Below are 18,761 nucleotides of genomic sequence, written 5' to 3' on the forward strand. Positions count from 1 at the left end.
GCAATAGTCAGTATATTTATACTATTAACGTTCAATATTAGTATTAACTCAAACATTCATATGTTTATGGCTAGATTCTGATTCGTCATTGACATGAATGGTATTAGCTTACGCGCCTCTAGCTAGCAGACTACAGTTGTATACACGGAGGCGCCAAAATAAATATTCTTTTAAGGAAATACCAAAGATTTTTTAAACAGAGGTAAATGGGATTACGATGTTATATAGTTAACTCTATAATTTGGTTAAATACAAGCACAATAGGCTAATAACAATGGCGGTAACTTCAAAGACACATTTGTACTTTTTTTGGACTATTTTTTGTTAACTTTGCGCGTACGTAGGAACGTTTTTGAAAGATTGACAAAATATGATAAATTTCTTTTACCATAATCATACTTTTTTTAAATTACTAAATTTTGTACATTGTAAGAAAAATTTAAAATAGCATTATTCGTATTTCTACCTTATACATTTATTTTTATACAAATTTGTTACCGGTAATAGACCTGGTGTACAAGTTAACAATGTAAATCTGTACATCTGTCCGATGTATTGTAAATAATTTCACTCATTTCCATGTCTAGCAAAAATAACATTTTTAAAATATAAATTAACCGTAATTCTTAGAAATTAATGAAAATTGTACACTCGGATAAAATAAGATATTTAGATAAGTGGCTACATTTTAGGAGTTCGTTACAGATGAGATATCAATCGTTAAGGCACCTATCAAAATGCTAACCTTTTAGATACTAGTAATTAGGCTAGATTTGGAAACTCGTGCTCAAAATAACGAACATATCGTCGTTGTCGGATTTCCCATACGCTAATAAACCACGTCACACGTTATCGTGTATGTCTAAAACTCTCTTGAGTTTTCGTTAGTAGGAACCCTCATTAAATTTACTTAATTTATCCGTCAAGTTCTCATATGGTGATGACGTCAAAAGCTAGGCCTGCGTCTTGTACATGCGCGTCGTGTCAGGAAATATTTCAGGCCGTGCTGCCTTATCTCCGCGTATCAAGCTTCCCTTTTGAATTAGTACTCTCCTTGCGTATAGTGCCTGTTTCCTGTTGTGGTCCTAATGCATGCAAATTAGCAAAACCCACATTAACCAATGACGGTCGCGTATTTCAGACGAACACATCCACGCGACTTCAATTAATAATAATGAACTTCTAGTGTTAATTTTTACCGAGATAAGACTAAAAATGAAATTAACAATTTCGTTTTATAGTCTATTGGTTGATACTCAATCCTGTTCGACGAAGTAGGATATATATATATATTTTTTCCTTTCAAATTAAAAGAAAAAAAAAATCTGGTTGAAATGCTTTATAATATTTTGATTACATCATATTTGCTTTATATTTTATTAGACCGGAAAACTTAATTATCCAATCATAGGTTATTAATTACAAACATTATTGTGACACCTTCGAATGGTATTCCATTTCCTTTAATATTATGGTGGTCTAGACAATTGGTGTATCTTGACAGAAGAGTGAATACGCAACTTAATGATATACTACTGGTGACCCACGTTGTGGGCCTACATTCTTACTTTGTTTGATAATATGACTCGAAAGGACTTCTTAGTATACATATCAACATTGAAAAAAATGTATGAATAATAGGCCTACATTTAGTAGCTGTAAACGAGAACTATCAACAAGCAGTGTCAACTGCTACTGTTCTAGTCGATAATCGCGTCTGGATAAGTAGAGACTAATCCCATGGGTGTTCAGTCTTAATTGATATTGGCATATTCAGTTTTTAGCATATATTTTGCCTCAACTCTGTTGTTTGTGATACAGTTCTGTTATGTTTAAAGTTTTGTCCGTTTAAAACACTAACTGACACGGGGTTTTGAAAAGCTCAATAATATTTTGTTTTTTGGGTATGGCGCGCCAAACTACCATTTATTCTAAAAAATAAATATTTAATAGATATATATAGTAATTCTCAACTAAGATACAGTACATATTGGTGCATTATCTAAAAGAAAAGTTGAATTGAAAGAAATCTGATCGATGTTTTTTTTTTACGAAATTTGACTATAATTCTCAATGATAACTGAACGAAAATACAAATTCATACAAAATGAAAACAAAATTAAAATGGAAACATTCGCATTGGATCAGTTAACATGAACAAACAATTTTTAAAAACATATAATGATTCCTAAGCTGTATTAAATAGATTCTATTCAAATTATTTTGATTTGACCAATTTAGTTAAATTCAATGTTAGTAATACTTCCAAGGGATTTGACCTCCAGTTTTTAATTTTGTGTTAAATGAAATTAGTTTCAAGTAGGTTTTTTCTTTGAGCACTTCCATACTTGAGGCTAATTTATATTACACGAAATTGACCTGGAAGGTTAGTTAGTAACGCGTTTACACAGGGGAAGTTTGCGTTTTAAACGCATAATATGAACTAAAAAATTAGATAGTAAGACGTGTTTATTTATTACGATATTTTATTTGTTTCAGGTAAACCGTCCCTTAACGATGAAGAAGGATGGAATACAAACAAGAAACAGAAAACTTTCCTCAAAGTCAAAGAAAAGCAAAAATAAAATGCCAGAAGAACTGAAATTCCCGAGTTTTATCGATCAACCAAACCACTACGGCACAACGATGCATCACGTACCCGACTACGGTATGGGAGGCCCAGGAGGTCAAATTCACCATCACACACATCCATCGATGGCCTACTCATCACCATCACTATGTAACAGCCTTTATCAATCACCGCCCAGTCATCATATGTCTGTTCCAAGCAGTTTATCCCTGTCATCAAATACGAATATGGTTGGAGCTATGGCCTAACTTGCAGGGCCTAGAAGTAGGCCTACATGCGGTACGGTAGCCGAAGAAAGAGCGTCAAACGCTTGACAGTACAGTAAAGCTAAAACGTGTGATATTTTAAAACTATACAGTAACATTTACGGTGCTAAGACGTCACGGGAAAATTGAAATCATTATGAGATGACCTTTTGACATTTCCGTTAATGAAGAATTAAAATTGAGCGAATAAATGAAAATAGATGGACTCCATAAAACAATGCTTTTTCAGCATTCTTCAGAGCCGACTACTTTATATCTTACAGTATACAATATTGAACAGAAAATAACCTTAAAGTGTATGTACATAGTTTAAATATTCGGAGCAGTTTGCTTTCAGGAAGAAATTAACTTTGTACGTTTTGTATGAGCAAGAAATTAGTATAAGTAATTAAGGCTAGTTGACATTTTTATATTAATATTTTTACCTGCCAGTTGATCGGAGGAATGCTTCGGAAAGTTTCGGAATGTTTCGGAATGATGTGAATCATAGCTTCCATCAATTTTGTAAATTTAAATATTTATGTTCTATAACCGTAAAAAGGTTGAAAGATAATTAACAGGGACTCTTTGATCCACGAATTGAAATTGAACTGTAACCTTATTGTCTAACGCACGCGCGCGTAGTGAGCATGCTTGACCAACTTTGTATTTACGCTGTCCGCATTGACGGACGGAACGGGAAACTTATTAAAAGATTGAATTAATTGAAATTCGTGGATTAAAGTTTCCTAACAAGTATACCTATAATTGGTTTACAAGAAAGTATTAAAAAGCTGGACTTTAAAAAAAAAAGTATAAGTATTATACTTATATGGACGATAATTTTCTAGATAATTATTAGTCTACGATTTGTACATTTTTTAAAATAGGTGTTGGTTGGAGAATAAGAGTCACAAAATTGGTGCAATATTTGTGTTCAAGTTGATAAAAAAAATTATCAAACAGTCCGAACTTGACATAATTATTTCTGAACAATCCGCGATATCTTCCCTAAAGAATCCTCTAGAATCAATCTAATTTGTTCCCCAATTGGAAAAAGTCAAATCCAGTTTGCAAAATTTGGGCATTGAATTTAATTTTAAAACGTTTGTGCGTCCCTAATATTTACTTTATCATCACCTTTACATTATTACAATTACTAGAATAAATGTTTGTTTCTTATTTAAAGTCAGCAAACCTACTGCAATAGTCATTCTATCAACCAATAGACATAGGCCTATTATAAGTATTATCCAATGAAATGCATCCTATTATAATCCTCGTCCGTTATAACCTTATCTTGAAAAATGTCGTCTGCTCTTTTCTATGCGAATAAGGTGTTTCCAGCAGCCGAGCTCGTATCACGCTCAAAACTAAAAGAGTACATTTCACTATCTAATTATTTAGACCACACTAGTAATGTTAAAAGTGGAAAGTATGCGTGTGTATCCTCTTTAAATAACTTGTGTTTACTTTGTTAATTATATTGATGAATGAAATTGTCGTGTTCAACACAACTTAGTAAATACACAGATATACACGGTGTGAGACAAGCAATGTTGTCCACTTAACATTAATTCTTCATGTTTGCCTGAAAATTAGAATCTCTATTAGGGGACACCTTCGGGACCCAAAAAAAGTGTACCCTGAATAGGAGTTATCCTTAGTGTTAAAACATTACATTGCCTCTAGCTCGGGAGAAGGTGTCCCCTGTATAGAGGTGTTCCAAAGGAGGGGTTCTGCCGTATTAAAATACATCATTTAACTTCGTCACTGATGTGTTTGGGATGGGTTATTTCAGAGATAATTTTGCCCTGATAAAAATAATTTGTTTCTTACTGGTACCATCATCATTTTATTATTATTATTATATTTTCTTTTTAGAAACAACATTTACGAAACATTGATTAAAATATATTCTGTTTACGCAAAGAAAGTCAAGATTACCTCTTTTCGAGTTAATCTTTTTATCTGCAATTAAGATGCTGTTAACATTCTTAAATTTTAAACTGGTAAACAGCTGATAAACGTGTGAGAAAAAGGTAGTGTCAAACTTAAAAATAATAAGAAGTTTTAAAAAACTTGATACCATTTCAAGTTATAATAGAATTTTAAATTGCTTCGGTACAATACGGGTACCAGAAAACGTAGACTTATTACTATCCTATAAGTCATTATTTCCAAATCTGTGTGTACATTTAAATTTCATTAGGATTTTGGTTGGTGTACTTACGATGCTGTAAAAATAAAGTTATTAAAAAATGAAAATTTAAATGTGTTTATTGAATATGTGGTGCATTTGTTGTTTTCTTTTACTAAAAAGTTAATTTGTCGTTTAACAATATTGGCTTGGTCTTCAGGGAAGAGTGAATTGGTTCATTCTATTCTTAAACAAAGATTGATTCGTTTCCATATTTTTCTACAGAGATTGAATTAGTCGTATTCCGTATTTTCGGTAAATGTCTTTGCTCTCCAACGAATATTCAATTCGTAGTTTCTATATTTTCAACAAGGAATGGATTGGTCGTGGATATGCCATAATGCAGATTATTATACGCTCAACAAACAGGATCCGCTTACTATCTACAATTGAGAAGGAAGGGTATTGTAGATTGACGAGTTTATTTAGATTAATTTTACTGTACTTAACAGTTATTTTTGCTTGTAGCCTGTAACAAGTTCTCTCTATATAAATGACAATACTGAGGGTAGGCTAACTGAATATCAACGAAGATACACTCATGGAAAAAGCTAAATCAAAACCTATGCAAACAAGGCCATATACATGTTATATAAGTTAGTGTTTACCGACCAACCGACCGACCGACCGACCAACCGACCGACATAGTGAGCTGTAGAGTCGCGTTGCACGCACGCGACTAAGAAGGCAGAATGTGAGAAGCTTCCAGAAACACTTTCGTAAGGCTAATTGGAATATCTCTATATAGGCCTATAATTGAACAAACTCTAAAATATATATTGGTTTACTGAACCAAATGTTTATAAGCACACCTAAATTTTGTGTGAACAACCTTTCAGTTAATAATGGGTCATTCCACACCTAGGGTTGGACGACTTCCCATATGTCTTTCCGATTATAGACAAAATTCTGGACTGATTTTCCGGAGTTGTCCGGAAGTTATTGGTGTATAATGCTTTGATAAAATAAGGATATAAAATAGTGAATTTAAAAAATTACCAGAGGAATAACCATGTTAGAAGTCCTTGGATTTTATACAACAATTCAATTATTGTTAAAATGATTCCGAGAAAAGTAATTAGGAAAACCATCCAAACCTAAAGTGAGAGGAAGTATTCTTCGTTGCCCCACAAAAGTGAACCTGTTAATTTATATTATTGGCCTACCTTCACTTTGTTTTTTGTTTTTAAAAATCGGGGTTACCAACACAAACCCATCATTACAGTTATTTTCTTAACATTAGCCTATTATTTTTACACAGTCTAGCATCCACTAGTTGTGTCACAATTGTTGTTCAAACATATTTAATGTTCGCACATTTAGAAAAAGCAGCATACTTAGGCATTTTGTAGTTTGTATGAGATCTAGAACCAGGCTAAACTTAAACTCGAGTGCCTACACACATTCAGTGTCATAGTTTTCTATTTTTCAAGCTTTATATAATATACAGTCGAACAAAAAACGTAATTTTTTTTAAAGATATTGACAAAAAAATGAATAGAGTTGAAAGTACCAAGGTTGTTCAAAGCGCGGTTTAATTTAACAAAAGTTATTTTATTTGATTAGTATAATACAGGATGTTATTAAAATGTCCACCATGGCCGGAGCCAGTGTCCAGGCCTCGTGGCCTCGGTGCTCCTTCTGTATTACCGGATCTTATCCACCTGGGGTAGTGCTGGCTACACAGAACTAATTGTTTAGCCCTTGTTAATATTTAAAACGGACTGAAGTGGAGGGCAGAAGCGGATACAACGGTTTCTATGCACACATCACAGGGGAAAGATTGCAATATTATTTAGGTCTATTTTTACTAATCAGTATAGTTAAACCTCTTTGTTGGACATAGTGATCACTATAACAATGTCCTCCACATTCAACTTTATAAAATTTGGTGTGTTTAGCATTTCATTAAATATCGGAAGCCAGAGGTTTCTGTGTCCTGTTATAAAAAGTATAACCAATGAGGTATAATGCTTAACTGGTACTGTATAACCATGGATGATATGCATAACTTTCTAAATTTCATTTTTCAAAAAGGGTCTTACATAAACATGAATAGGCCAATATAAGCATAATTTAATCCAAAATCTTTGTGTTGACCAAGCATGTCCAGAACAAACTAGTTTTTTAATAAGGATTACTAGAATTGCCTAGAATACTACAACACTTTTCAATAATATGCGGCACTATACATTAATGTTGATGAATCATGGTCAATACAAAACGTTACTGTTACAAATAATTGATCATAAATTTAATAAAAAGCATCGTCAACAATATTAGTAATGAATAAAGGATGCATATGTGTAAAATGAGGATATTGCCGTCCAATACTGTCACCATCATTTTACCTCCCCTGGGATGTCAAAGGTCACTTAGGATATAATTATTTCCAAATTATGTAATTGCCCAATAAAGTTTGTTTATTTCAAATATACCGATTAAAAATAGACCGAGGCAAAAGAAGTATTGGAACTGACCAACGTTGACGGAAATTAATGATACACAATTTTACTTTCCCATAACAAAGTTTTTAAGTAAAATTCACTTTAAATGAGTGATTTTTACGAATGTTGCTTCAATTAAAAATCAGTTCACCTAATGAGTTTGAATAGTTCAACTAAACAAAATAACATTAAATGACCACGAGACATGCGCAAATAGAAACTATGTCAACGGTACTAACATTTAAATAATACGAGATAGATACCTCGTCATCACAGCAATATAGCAGAACCTCTACCCAGTACTTAACTCGAGCGGAATAATAAAACCCAGAATAAAAACCTATACATTTTAGTATGAGAAGCATCCTCTTGGATTGTTCTTTGTTTAGATAGCATACTTTCACTCCAATCCACTCACAGTTAAATCGAGCGGAATATTAAGACATAGAATATTCCTATATATTTTAGTATTGAGAAGTGCCCTCTTTAAAGTTTTTGTCAATTATCATAGGTAAAAACGATCGGATCAAAAGATATCTTGTACATAAAAAAACAAACGGTGATGAAACATATCTGCTTTGATTGCGGTAATGATATAGTAATTATATTGTGATTAACAGTATAAAGTGTGGGTGATTGGTTGGTTATGATAAGTGTGCAAATATGCACGTCCTATTAACTTACAATACACTTTTATCAGATTGCGTTTATTTAAATTATATTTCGACAAAGTGGTAAGTAGGAAGATTGCAAATAATCGGTTGTCGCTCAGTAGGAAACTAACGGGACGATCTGGAGATGACCACACGTTTAACATGGCCGGACAGATGACCGTCAACAGCCGGATTGTTCGGACATCTGGTGAACTGACAAAACACAGCACGTATGAAGCGTGTAGGCCTATATACTTTTTAATAGTGAAAGTTGTATAGTGATTTTTTATTGTTGTCAACATCGAATTTCATGTTCTGTTTCGATTTGTCACTTTTTTTGATGTAATATTCACTAAATTGGCACTCATATGTATATATGGTGTCACATATAATGTGACACAATTAACAATGAAGGTCGTATGTATAGGCCTAATAACAAGTAGATGAAGATAAGAAAATGTTTAAAAAAAACTAACATACAAGCTCACATTTTAACAAGCAAGATTAGTCTACGTATAGATATTCTTAAACTACAGAATCTTTATATTTTTTATAGCAGTATAATGGACTAATATATAATTTCATTAGAAATGTTTATTTTCTTTACCTCCTTTAATAAATGTTATAACTTATACTGCTATTATGTTAAATTGTCCCGGGTAAAACAATAGACCCGATATTGAAGTGATAATAAATAGAGGAAAGTACTGGTGAAATTATAATAATATGTTAGTTCATTCTTATTAAAGTTAAATTATAGGCCTAATATATTATAAACGTACCACGTGAAACTTGTCACGCTGAGTTCTGTAGTAGGCCTACAATTAGTATAACGAAACTTCCTAGACACATAAAACTGTTTCCGCTCCAATTCTACGGATCAGAAATCATTAATCAATCAGATTTAGGCTTAAACCACGAATTTACAAGAGTTTCGTTACTAACAGAAGCATACATGAAGGTTGAACGAGCCTCAACCCTTAAAAGGACACGTTTGCCCGCACCAGGTGTAATTTCCCCCCACAGATCAGACGTGGCATAGAGCAGAGGCAAAGTTCTAAAGGAATTTGCAATTTACTGTCTGTTCATTTGAACTAGCGTATGTGCATACTGGGTTATGTCAAAAGGTACACTGATTTCTCGCCGTAGAAAATGAGATTTTTAATGTTGGAAGAAGATAAGCAGGTGCGGGGCTTGAAAAGTGCAAGGCTGGTGATGTCGGGGTGGCAGTAATCATTTGCATTATGCAAGTCACTGACTTAAACCGATGTTTGTATTAGGGTCTTTTTAGCTAGGCAGTGTCAAACTTATTTCTGACTTTTGCGTGTTCTTACAGGGGAGCTCTGACCCGTGGTTCAGCGTAGCAGCGCGGGGACTGGCTGTACCGAGCGTCGCTTCGTAAGCCTGCTTTTACATTTTGATTGCTGTAAATTACCAACAGTTATTGCAGTTGCGATTTGTACCCTTGTGCTGTTTTTGAACCGAGACCCCTGGCGCGGTGACGAAAACGTTGAAAGGTGTGAGCCTACGCTGCTAACAAAGTGTCACTAACCTAGTTTGGTATCTACAATATGTGTTGGCATCTTCCCTCCCATCGCTGGACGCTGGGTCTAGAGGTAGGCAAGCAGTCATTTGCGACTGATAATTAAATCAGCGCTGATTGCAACACGCCGCTATGGTCTGTCAGCGAATGAAGAGTTAATTTTTAGTAATCGTTAGGTAATTTCTCTACAGGTGCACTAGGTATCAGAATGATTAACAGATAATCGAATTCTCTACTCTTTTTAGATTCCACACAAATCAACACAGCCCTCGTGCTAATAAAGACGAGTGGTAGCTTCTAGATCATTATCTCAACTGTCTTGTCCTAATTTTAAGTATACTATGCCCTCAAATCATTGCGGTCAAAAACAAATTATCATTATATTCAAAATAGCACAAGGTAAATAATTGCATTGTCAATTTCACTAAAACGGTCTCATTATTACTTAGTAATTAATTAGTTATTAGTAATTTGAATTAACTGAATTTTTTTTTATCAATAAAACTACCGTATTCTATAGAGGGCAAATTGTGATTCTATTTAATAGCTGTAGATTGATGTGATTTTGTTAAAGTTTCTCTAAAATTTATAACTGAAAAAAAATAATAAAATTGTGCGAAAGATAGTAATTCGTGATAGCTTGGTATTACATGTTTTTTTCCAATAAACTATTAATGTATTGTACTTTAGATTACAAAAATAACTATTAATAACTCCTAAATATGTATTTCTTTGCAATATTTTTTTTTCTTAAGTTGTTCTGTATAACGCGTAACGTGGTAATATGTAATGACTTAATAGTGTTTATTGCGCATTAGAAAAACTCAAGTGTGTATAATGCGCAGTATTTATTGCGCATTAGACAAGCTCAAGTGTGTTTAATACGCAGTATTTCTTGCGCATTAGACAAGCTCAAGTGTGTATAACGCGCAGTATTTATTGTGCATTAGACAAGTGTGCTTAATGCGCAGTATTTCTTGCGCATTACACTGTTTCTTGCAAACTTGCACCTAATCAGAATGATAAAAATTATTTGAATTCTACTCAAATCAAAAGATCACATTTACTTGCTTTCATTTATAATATAGGCCTAAATAAATATATATTATATATTTTATGAAGGGAAAAAGCAGAACCTTGAGATGGACAAAAAAATGAAATAAACGAAACAAAAACGAAAACAAAAAAAAAATCAATAGAAAAAAAAAAGAACTCCAGGCCCTATGACAACACTGATTACCATAATTGTATATAATGTAAAAATAAAATGTACGATGTAAATTCTTATCTCGTACTCTCACATAGTGTATCTTTTCCTCTTTTCGTTTATCTCATGTTGTATCTGAAACCAAACAGCGCTTGTTATGTGTAACAACACGTAGTGGCTTGCCAAGGCCACAATGTACGCCTCGCGTGGGTCTATAATTTCCCCCTTTTCCTTTTAGGCCTACAGATGTTCTTTTCTGTTAGGGCCTATATTCAATCACAGCAATTACGGATATTCGAACAATAAAGTTGACAATGTGTGAAAGGGTAAAAAAGGAACAAAATTAAAAGGGTTAAAAAGTTTACCCGAAACTGGAATCTGGTGCTTGATTTATGTTAACGCCCTACCACCATAACATGTTAATGTTATGTCTTTATAGAAAAGTAATAATACATTTTTAAAATGTATTGTCCCCCAAAAACATGAAAATAATTGTTAAAAACCACTTTGAATAGGCCATTTCGCAGTTATAATAAAGTTTACTCACTTCCGTAGTAAGAACAAATTAAATAAATAATGTTTTCGTTTTTAAAAGAAAACTAAATAAACGGTTATTTTTGGTCAAAGTGAATAACTATTATGTGACACTAAGATTCAACAAACCAATTATAATCTTTTTTTCAGGGGGAAAATATAGGTCATATATCTTTAAATTTAAAAAAAAACAAGTTTATGTGTTAATTAAAATTTAGATACTTTCATAATGTCAGAATTGTCGTTATATAGATTTTTGCGCATGCGCGAATATTTGATTTTTTTTTCACCTATCGTACCGAAAATATATCAAGCGTCCTGTATACGTGATTTCACATCGTACTTGAGGGCCGCATGATCCCGTTTTTACAAGGATTTAATGTAATAGATACAGCCTCTATTAAGCGATTCTTTTAAAAATAATTTCAAATTATAAACTAATATAATTTATATAATTAACTGAATTTAAAATGGGAAGTTGAACAGAACGAGATAAGGATTTTATTCGTGCCTGGTTAGCAGGGACTTAATAGCACTGAGGCAGTTCCGAACTATGTCTATTTGATTCCTATAAACAAAGCCAAAAATAATTGTCTGGAGATTTATAAATATTTCTTTTTTTTCAATTAAATAAATACATACATTTATACAATAAGTATCTTCTAAAAACTATAGTACGTTATTTGTGTTCAAAATAACAAACAGTTCAGCTCTGTCTTTGTGTGACAATAAAATGTGATGTGCCCATAATTATATGGACACGATGACGTCATATCACTACCATATAAAGGCACGTCACACATTTTTTTTGTAAAAATGATTTTATAGTGTAGACAGAGCTTTAGATAAAAAGGGTATTTGAACAACTCTGACTGTATATTTGTCAAATTGCAAGAGGAGCTGGGGAGTCTTTTTTTACTGTGCAAGTTATAGCCAACCTATTTACCATTGAAATATTAATAAAGCAATTGAATACTCAGTAACTTAGTTCTATTATTTTATTTGTTTTAATTAAACACTACAAATTCCCTAAACCAACCGTGTTGTTGGTAGTCTTTGCCGCTTACTTGGATGAACTAACATGTTTATATTTGCCATATTACGTGTCTCGCTATTACTAACTACTTGAATGTCAATGTAATTACGTATTTCTTTCAAATATCTGTTTGGATGCGGATCATAAAAGGTAAAAAAAAAATGACCTTAGAATCGTATTAGCGTTTTCCCAATTATCCTTCATGTTTAGAAACATTTAATTGATAGGTTTGAACATCATTGGAGAAAGTGAAATTGAAAACATCACAATCAAGCCTATATATGTAACATGAGAAGAATGAGAAAAGGAAGTGAAAATGAAATTAATCCGCACTGGAAAATATCATAATCCGTGACAAGTTGAGATTTCTATATTTATCTTTATTTAGTAATGTAACTATCAATATTAATATCTAATAATTAGAACTTGGAGCACCGTGTATGCTACTACTTAGTCAACGTGAATTTTAGCGAAACAAAAAAGCGTTTAAAACACGGACAACGTTTGATTACCCGCTTAAAACGATACAATTAACAATTTAGGAGATGATAACTGATGATTATCTTCAAAATACTAAATACATGAGGATAAAGATTTCTTATTTTAAAAAAATCATTGTTTATAACACTATTACAAAAAATACAATTATGGATGGATTGGTTGGGATGTCTTCGTCCTTAAACCAGTTTTGAATATTGTCACATCACACGTTTTGGACTTTTTGGCACACTTGAAATGAATTCTGAAACTTGGACGTCTAAATCTACAAAAATATTTATCGCAGAAAGAATGAATATTCACTATCAACATGCATGGAGGACAATTCACCAACAAAATTCAAATCACCAACTAAAAATGACAATTCACTATCAAGGAATGGCAGTTCAGCAAAAAAAGCATGACACATTAAAAAGTAATGGCATTTTTTCTTTGAAAGAATTAAATTTCACCACCAACAAGAAATGACAATTCATCACCAACAAGAAATGATAACTTAACACCAAAAAAAATGAAAATCGACACCAAAATAATCGAGAATTCGCATTCTTATAATTGTGATGAAAGTGTTTGAATAAATAATAATAATAATAATAATTTATATTGAGAAAAACTTGAATTATTACTAAAGGAAAAGGACATTAGTTTAGTGGTAGGTTTAAGAGAAGTTTGACATTAAGATACCAAAAATGTGTATAGTATAGAGGGAAGGCAATTGAATAATAAGTTTGTTCCAAAGTGTTTAAAAAGTGTATTCCAAAGTGTTTGAAGGAGAAAGTTTGGACACAACAGAGTTCAGTGCTTGGAATTTCTATGCTAAAAATAACCTGTATTCTAAAGAGCCTAAATTTTTAAATAACAATATCAAGCTAGTTTAACATAATAACCGCAATAATGAGAATAATGTATTAACGAATTAACATATTAGGAACTGCTGTTGCAATTACTGCTAGCAATTGGATGTTATGTCTGAACCAAGTTTGTGAATGCAGTATGTGACTTTATCATTTTACATTATTATGTTCTCTGTCATGTAATATTAATGCCCTTCTAATATTTACTCATCTTCTTTGTTTGATCTAACCGGTATTGAGTACTTAAACAGGTGACCAATTAAAATCAAGTGAATGTTGGCATGACCAATGAGAAACTACTGCGATTTCCTTCACCTTTCTGGACCACCATACAAGCATGTCGATATTGGTATCGAGTCGTGTATCTTCCACGCAATTAAGATCTCGGTGCGATACACTACACTCTCTACAAATTCAAGTATGTTTTGATTCGAATGTTATCATGGTATGATATTGATAAGAAATGTTTCATTGCTCCTAAGAATGTCATTCATTGCACGTCTTCGCACAGAACGTGTGAAATTAATTTTATCATTAGCGTACGCTAAGCCAGATAAAATATTTCTTTGACACGGCCCCTCCTGGGATCAAAACCAATGCGGTCGTATGTGCCCGGGTGCGCGGCCTAGGCAAAAACGCTATTAGGTGTACCGATTCAGCTCAGGTGAAAAGTGCCAATGGCTAGAGCTAGCGTAGCGTTTTACTATAGCTGCATGGTGTTACTACGTGTTTGTATATCTGAAACATATGTCAGTACTTAATTCAAGCTGTGTTTTTGTCGCAGACGATTAAGATACGTTAGCGGTGAAGCTCATTGAGGTTCAATGAAAACGTTTTGAGGCATCGTAACATCACCTCCAACAACCATCATTTACCCATCGTTTTCCCAGCATAGTCGACACACCTGGACGAGATATTTTGGCTACATGGGCAGTTATTTCTAACACATTTTCTCATCGTGATTATTATACCAATTTGAAAAGGAAACATGATAGTTTACAGATCCCTGACAGTCATGTTGGCCTAAGGCTCGGACTGTCAAAGGCGATCAAAAAGTACCTTGACTGTACAAATTTCAATTTAAAATTATTACCGTTTTGATTTACATTATAAAATTATATACAATCAATCAACAATGGAAGATGCAGTTATGTTCTCACCAATGGAAGAAGATAAGAATGCTATTATTATTATCGAATGTCTAAAAATAAACGAGCATCTTCCATTTATAAGAATAGGCCTAATTGATACTAATAACAATTATTTAATTTGCGCTAATATCTATCAACAGTTTATAATAATGGCTCCATCTAGTTCTCTCTCTTCTCATTGCTACTTACTCTACTAGGCCTACTACACTATCTAGTTTATTGATAAATAGATAAATATTTTATAGAATACTGTCTGTGGTTTCTTTAGCTGTAATATAGGCTATTAAATGGAATGGAAATTCTAGATAACTAATAAGAATATAGCTGCTGCAACTAAAATAGCGGCTTAGAGTGGCTTCACCAGAGCCAATGCTATTATTACTAAAACTACTACCACTGCAGTTGCTCCTGCAACTACTACTAATTTCATTGCCACTACTACAGTTGCTACAACCTTGGACACGCTATTATGAGAGCTGCTGCTGCTACTAATAGAGATGTTGCAACTAATATACAAGAATAGTTACTGCCACAATAAAACTGATACAACTAGAGTACTGTTACAGTATTACTACTAAGCAATTTTATTGATTATTGTTAAATATGTGCAGCAACTTGTTCACACTGCTATTTTTTCAGTTGCTGCTTTAGGTAGTAATTGCAGAGCATTATCAGATAAGATACAGATAAGCTTACTAGCGTTAGGTATTATAGGGCCTCTACAAACTGCAGATATTTAGTCAAATATCTAACATTGAAATCCAATTCTTGTACTCCGTGGTACACCATAATTAGTTTTCACAACTGAATGACAAACATGCTAATTACAACATTAAAGTCTTCCGCTTCAATGCAATGTGCATCCAGTCGCTACTCTGAGTATTTTACTATTTTCTCACATATGTCCCCACATTGTTTCTGTAAACACGAGTCTAATTTGATATGAGTTGACATGTCTGGTCTACACCTGTCATTGAAGGCCTGATGCAATTATAAGCTTGATGACAACCATTTAATACATTGTTATTTCATTCAAAAGGCAAAATTATACCCCCAACATAAACAAATTATCTAATAGTGTTGTTTTTGTGGTAGATCTCTAAGCCAAGATATACAAAAATCTTCCTTTAATAGAGGAAGTAGTTGGTAATAAATTAAGGGATATAAAATCGGGGGAAAATAATATAGGTTAATAGTTCTGCAGAACAACCATGAATTTGCACCACGTATGAAACGCAATCGATTATTGCGCGCGCACGCAACTCTTTGAAATTCACTGATTCATTTACCCCTACTGTATTAGTACGGTAACACAGAAAACACATGATCAAAGAACAGTATCTCGGAGTTACTATTACTGCTTTACGGTAGAGTAATGTTCATCTTGTAAAGTTTTACTCAATAGAGGGCGATGTCGAATTCGGAACTAATGATGAGTCGAAAAATATTAATCAATCCAATTCAATTAGTATAGGAACAAGGCATTTGAAGAATCGACAGAAACAGAACCGTGGAAAAAGTTATCCGTTCTAATTATAAAAAGTATAACATAGGTATGGTGTATGCCCAGTACAAAAAGATGAATAAGTAAATCTTTGAAATAGGACATTCTGAAGTTGTAATACCGTATTTACTTTCTTATAAAAAAGCCAACAAAACAATGGCTGTCGGTGAATTAATTTCTTTTTATTTAAATAACTGTTCATTGGGTACTATTCAATGGTTGGACAAACATTTTGCCTGTGAGGACAAGCTCCGTATATTTATGAAACCAACGCGGTTCTAAGTCAGCGGTGATTTGCTAGCAATCCCTCTGTACACATCAACCACATTAATGACAATTGTTTTTTGATCCAATCACAAGTAGTGATTCCCTAACCATACATTACCAGCAGCACAACCGCCTGAGCATCGTCTAATGTCATATTTTAATATCAATAACAAAAAAATTGGCAAACATAATTGATGATACACATAGGACCTTTTGGTAATTTCTTACTTTATGAAGAGTAAGACTTGTGGAGCCGTGTACGCCTCCGGCCGTCTAACCCTTGACCCTAGTTGAGAAATACATGTTCCAAATGTCACATAGGCCTAAGTTCTCGTCGTATAATATTATTCATATACCCTATCATTTCTGCGGTTTTTCCTAATACAAACTTTTACAGCAGACAAAAATCTAAATTTAATTTAACAAATTTGTTCAGCGTTCAAAAATGTTTTAATTGGCATCAACTTGGCATATAAAACCATGTCTTCTTATTCCAATAAATATTCATTTTTTCTCACATAATTGGAAAAATTATAAGAAGTAACCTAATCTGGGTAACGAGTACACATTGAAACAGATATGTGGGAGATATGTAACAAAGCATTCACTACATGTTGTACTTAAAAAACACACAAAAGTTCTGCTGTACCGCTAACGAAAAATAAGTGGGGTTAGTCTCAATTAATGTTGTTGTATATTTTTACAATATGAACTTTATACACGGAGCTTTTTTTTAAATTTGTTTGGGGGAGGGGGTCTTGGTGATCGGTCAAAGGTTAAAGTTAAGTTAATCATTGAGAAAAACTTTATTCCAATTAATTTAAAAACAGATACAAAAAATACAGATACAGAATGGAAAAAAAAGGCAACCACACAATCAAGTTTTAAACCCGCGGCACCTGAAAGATACAACATGTTTCTTAGTGCTCAGAATCACTTATTCGATTGGGACTTGAGTATATTTTTCCCGTTGAGTAATTATTGACCAAAGTTGAGATTGTTCTCAACGAAAAATCTTGTGTTTGTTTACGTTTTCTATTCGAATGATTTTCTGTTGAGCACAATCCGTTTACAATTTACCATTCGAATACAAAAATACTCAACGAATCTTTACGTTGGCAACGAAAGTTCCCAATCGAATACAACAATTGAATGCAATCATTATTGCAATTGTTAGAGATACTATGCCTACTAAACAAGAACAACGAATTTGGCGCAGTATTCAGAAAAGTTCTAAGATTATGGCGACTTGGACTTTGTCAACAATCTCGTAGGGTCTACAGGTGGGTCTTGTCTGTAATGCTACCGGAAACTATTGGTACAGTTAAAATGAGACTATTGGTACGCTGTTGACGAATATTTAGGTGACTTAGTAATATTTCGGAGAACTGTGTGTAGGAAACATGTTACTGAAAGTCCCACTTGACTCTAGGCCCGATGTTGTTTTAGCTGACGGTTTGGCTAGAAGCTAACTAAACAAAAGAACATCTTTTGACCCGTGGGATAAAACAAGTGCCCATCTTGTTCCACCATCAATTGTAGCCTACAATTAGCACGCACCATTTTAAAGAGAACCTACATCAATGCATTACAATCGAACTTTAAAAATATATCTTTTTTTTCACAATTCAAAAATATCATTCCTCGAAAAAGTATGCTGAGTATATTAATATACTATACAGCAGTAGGTTACATAAATATAAAAGAGTCTAACGGCCTAGTACGGGACATTTAGGACCACGTGGAAGGAACGGTACAGTAATACTTAATATGAAAGGGAAATTTTGTTATTGAAATATTCATTCAAAGAATCAGGGAATATGTGCATACTCCATACTTGTTTAGTTATTGTAATAGCCTACAGGTAGTGATGTAGTAATTATACCAAATTATAATATATTCCAGCAACATAGGGAGTGTTTATTATTTAATCTTAAAACATTACAAATACAAGATTTTCGTCATTTTCTTTTTTTTCTCTTTCGTGTTTTTTCGTCATTTTCAAAGCACATTTCGCGTATCTGTTATCCTC

General features: G+C 33.1%; 2 protein-coding genes across 5 annotated transcripts in view; one reads left to right on the forward strand and one right to left on the reverse strand.

Moving 5' to 3' along the window:
- The window catches only part of LOC144855455 (GATA-binding factor 2-like), a 38,947-nt gene extending 33,838 nt beyond the window's left edge, over window positions 1–5,109 (forward strand). For all 4 annotated transcript variants that reach the window (XM_078713321.1, XM_078713320.1, XM_078713322.1 and 1 more), the window contains one exon: window positions 2,500–5,109. In XM_078713321.1, the coding sequence (XP_078569447.1) occupies window positions 2,500–2,838 (339 nt within the window). In that variant the 3' untranslated portion in view covers window positions 2,839–5,109. The remainder of the gene's footprint in view (window positions 1–2,499) is intronic.
- Window positions 1–18,761, reverse strand: part of LOC144856384 (caveolin-3-like) — a 156,942-nt gene that overhangs the window by 133,793 nt on the left and 4,388 nt on the right. The window lies entirely within an intron of this gene.

This window comes from Antedon bifida, chromosome 11 (genome assembly GCF_963402885.1).
Source record: "Antedon bifida chromosome 11, ecAntBifi1.1, whole genome shotgun sequence".
Lineage (NCBI taxonomy): Eukaryota > Metazoa > Echinodermata > Crinoidea > Comatulida > Antedonidae > Antedon > Antedon bifida.